Source organism: Nicotiana tabacum, chromosome 7, assembly GCF_000715075.1.
Source record: "Nicotiana tabacum cultivar K326 chromosome 7, ASM71507v2, whole genome shotgun sequence".
NCBI classification, from domain to species: domain Eukaryota; kingdom Viridiplantae; phylum Streptophyta; class Magnoliopsida; order Solanales; family Solanaceae; genus Nicotiana; species Nicotiana tabacum.
This window is the reverse complement of record NC_134086.1, coordinates 176,421,444-176,426,046: the sequence shown is the minus strand read 5'-3', so window position 1 is coordinate 176,426,046 and position 4,603 is coordinate 176,421,444. Positions and strand designations below refer to the sequence as shown.

Sequence of the window (4,603 nt, the reverse complement as noted above, 5' to 3'; positions counted from 1 at the left end):
ACTGGAGACTAAAGAGCTAGAGGAACCGGAGATTATTGGTGGCAACTAGTGGGGGCAAAATGGTTAAAAGAAAATAGTTATCCACCCATATACATTAAAAAAAGGGTTGGATAATAATTTTTTTAAAAACGGGTCAAATATAGATGAGAACTATATTATCCACTTAGAAAATGGATAACTAATGAGTTTAACTTTTACATGTAAAACCTCAAATATGGGGTTCCTTTAAGTTTGGGAGACTAGGAATTCTCCCAAAAGTGATCATATTCATGAAGCCATGGATAATATATATGGATATTCATATTATCCGACGGCTAACCCGTATTTTATCCATATTAAATATGGACATGGGTCGGATAGTTATCCGTTTTTGCACTACCCATTTTCGACCCGTCCATATCCGATACGATCCAACCCGACCCGACCCGACCCGACCGTTTGCCACCCCTTATGGCAACACATTTATTGCTAAGAAACGCATCCTTTATCCATCTTTTCAACCAAGTATTCTAGCGTCAAAGTTATTTAATATGATACGTGAATCAACTTGCACATATCTCGATTAATTTAGTGCACCAATTACTAATGTCACTTTTTTACTAGCCCCCTTGGTTGCATATATATAGGAAAAGGAAGGGTTAATCTAGAAGTATATTATTGAAATGAAGATGAATGGTAAGAGATTTGGAAAAAAGGAGGATTGCGACACAATTCACATGTTGGTATATATTTGTGCTGAATTTTTATGAGAAAATACAAAGAAAGTCGTCTACGAGTGTTCGTACATGCATGGCAGTGTAAAATATGGAGTAATAATTCAGAACAACAAGCGTGTATATTTACTTTTAGGCAAACGTCACTCATTAGTTTCCTCTCCCTTCTCTTTTCTCTTTCATTTTTTGATATATTTCTGAGCATAGAGTTTTTAAAATAATTTATCCGTTGGATCAATCTAATTAATAGTACAGTACTTCTTAACTTTGAAGATAAACTTGCATTTCAACAAGGCTCAGATGAAAAAAAGAGAATACAATAAAATCAACAATGTTATTAAAGGGTCAAAATATTTTTCAAAATTGTGAAAAAAACCATATACATTGCCCGTCTAGTGCAATAACAGCACACCAAATAATGATCCTAGAACACACAATATGCTACATTGTGCTAGAGAATTTGACTAAAAATATTGGAAGAATGTATATAGGCATGCAGGTACTCAGTGTGGATTTAATTAAGAAGGTATGAATTCAGCTGATGAACTCATAATTCTTTTACATAAAATTTAGACGTATAAGTGAAAAAACCACTAAATTACAATAAATATTTAATTCTGAACTCATAATTTTTAAAAAAGTACAATGAGTTCAGCAATAAGAACATCAAGCCACTCTTGAAGCCGCCAGCATGTACAGCTAACAAAATAATATTCTTCACTATTGACATTTACTGATGAGATTCAAATGAGAAGTGATAGTGAGGAATGTATTTTCACTGCATGGGATAGTAAGACCACCCATTGGATGATCAAATCCATATTCATCCTCTGCTTTCCTCAACAATTCTTGAAATAAAGGATGTTCCAAATATGAAATTGGAACCACAAACCTCCTATGCTTCTTGTAATGGCTCTCTCCTACATATACTGCCACGTGTCCTTTGGGTATTATTTCTGCAGCCAACTCTTTTCTAGATCGGACAAGAACATTATTCTTAGCTTGTCGAATCATTGCCCTTATACCTATCCCCATCATCAACTTTTCTTAGAATCTTTCTTGAAAAAAAAAAAGAATATAGAATCAAGCTACTCGAGAAGATTAGCAGTCTAACCCTATTGGTTCTGACTTCCTCAAATTCTGGATCCGACTCTCAGCTTTGTTGATTCTCTTAAATTTCTTATTCTGCTGAAGGCTTATGAATCATTTTTCCTATGTCTCGAGAAGAGTGCTAAAATAAGAAGTTATAATTAAGTGTATTTTCAAGTGGAGAAAGAAGTGAAGGGAGAAGAACTTAAAGAAGCTATAGCAGCTTGTTTAATGTGTTTGAAATGATTGGTGAAAATGTCTATATATATATATATATATATATAGGGGTTGTAGTTGGGTTAATTTGTATGAATTGATTATTATGATATGGAAAGAACATGAGAACAGTGTGGGACCAAAGTACACCCTAACAAAGCACGACGGTGGATAGTTTTTTTCTTATTTTTCTTCCTTTTGCATTATTATAGCAGTGATCTCATTGCTTATCAGTTGGCTCCCCCAACTTGTTGCAGTATGAAAGATTGAATACTTTTTTCATAAATGTAATAATAATAGTAGTATAAGTTATATTTATTATATGGTGTGATAGCCCATAGATTGAATACCGCGTACCGCTCTGTAGATTCCCAGCTATTTTTTAGCTGCTGCTAATACAATAAAATACTTTTGATATGTTTTGAGTCTTGAGATTGTTATTTTTCTTTATTTATGCTCCGTGACGGTATAAAGTATCACTTTAGTTTAACTGTTTTATTTTAACTTTCGCTTTAGTTCTTTTTACGCTCATTGAAAAAAATATAAGGTATAATTTACAAAGTTTCTCCTATTAAATGCTTTTTGAGAATGAACGATATTAAAAAAATACTATTTTTTTTAATATTAAAGATGTAGTTGGAAATAAATAATAATTTTAGTCTTGAAATATTACTGAAGCAACGATTATTTTGTGAATTTTTTTGAGTTAAAAGCTCAATTAAAATGGGAAGGAGGGAGTTCCCTTCGTTTCAATTTATATGATTTAGTTTGACTTGGTACAAAGTTTAAGAAAAGAAAGAAGACTTTTGAAATATATGATCCTAAAATCTTAAGGGGCAAAAGTTTTGTGGGGTCATGACATTTTTGTGATTATAAATGCTTATTATTAAGGGTAAAGAAGGTAAAATGAAAAGTTTAAAGTAATATTATTTTCAAATATAAAAATATGTCATTTTTTTAACAGATTAATAAGAAAAGTCTATCATTTAAATCGAAACAGATGGAGTAATAATCGACTAGATCTTCCAGAGTAATAACATGTTATAACAAATGAAAATTTTGGGTTGTTTTACTCTATTTCAAACATTAGACTTTTTAACCATTTTTGCTCGTGCTAGTGCCCCAGAAATTAATTACACTAACTAATTGTGCAAAGAATTTTACATTATTGATGTATATAATTAACTTAAGTTTGAGTCATGAAATTATTAGTATAATTAAGATGAAGTCCATGCATTAAATGAGGCGAGTAAGAACGGCCTGCATATTGTTGAGTCGTAGTACTTGACATGTAAGGCCTAAATTCTCCTTTAAAAAAAATTTGGCCTAATTTAATTATTTAATAAAATTCTGTTGCACCTAAATTCTTGGTATATCCTGCGCAATGATCACTTGCTAGCTGTTACCATTAAGATCGAGTGCCATATAATTAAGCACAATTACGTCGCCATTTCGTGATTAATTTCTTTTAAGTGTTAGTTTCTTGAATGATTAATGTTGAATTCTATATTTGTTCCCACCTTGCTCTCTCAATTTTGGCACTTCAACAAGAGTTAAGATCTAGTCAACAGAATATACCATTTTGTGATTAGTTTTTCAATAGAACCATATACTGACTTCTTTTTATTCGTCCTCGAATGTTGACTGAAGCACTTATTTGTCTCATAACCGGATAGCTCTTACAAATGTTCCAAAGGGGGGAATGATATTATACCCCATGTTTTTGTACGTGGAAGTACGCCATAAGTAGATTGATAAAATCTCGGAAATGAGATGTTACATCCCACATTTTCGTACGTTAAAGTTTCGTCGTACGTTAATCGATGTAAATTCGGGAATGAGATTATTTTGATGTTATAAGTATTATTCTAGTTCAAATAAGTGATAAGTAAATTCGTGAAGGTGATTGATAGTAGGCTATAATTATACAATTTAGATACTATTTACACGCTAATTTAGCCGCACTTTATCAATGTTTAAATGTTAAAAGATAACAAAATACTCTAGTTAAGAGTTTTATGTTTTGCAGGAGCCACTCCGAGCTATGAGGAAGCTAAAGAGTGTTTTGGAGTCAATATGGAGCGTGGAAGGCCAATCGAAGGTTAACACGGTCGAAAAGGAGAAAGAAAAGCAAGTGGCGAAGTCCCCTCCAGGTGCACGGCCGCGGATTGACTGCGCATTGGCCACACACTGAGGTAGAACACTAGGCGAAATCCGTGGCCGCAGACGAGCTCCTGGAAGCCAATAACCCAGGGTTAATTATATAATTTCTAAGGCGACTAACCTAAACCTATATGAAGCCTAATTCGCCCAGAAGAGAGACATAGCTATTTTCAGAGAAATTTTGGTGGCAGGAACATGGGAGGAAGACAAAGAATTTCCTTAAGAATTTTCATCTTCTTCTTCTTAATTCCATTGTTGATTATTACTTTCTATAGTGTATTTTTATCTATTAGTACGAGTAGCTAAACCCGTTATCTAGGGTTGATGGAACTAATTGTTGGATGAAGTCTTGACTCTGTTTTGATATAGTTGAGGCGTTTTTACTCTATGATTGTTCAACTACGTGTTGTCTTGTGATTAAT

The 4,603-nt window shown here is 33.0% G+C and overlaps 1 protein-coding gene across 1 annotated transcript; it reads right to left on the bottom strand.

The window, feature by feature from the left end:
- Positions 1–1,433: 1,433 nt before the first annotated feature.
- On the bottom strand, positions 1,434–1,748 carry LOC107809754 (auxin-responsive protein SAUR22-like). The gene has a single exon (XM_075218803.1). The coding sequence runs from the start codon at positions 1,746–1,748 to the stop codon at positions 1,434–1,436; it is 315 nt and encodes a 104-aa protein (XP_075074904.1).
- Between the last annotated feature and the right edge of the window lie 2,855 nt (positions 1,749–4,603).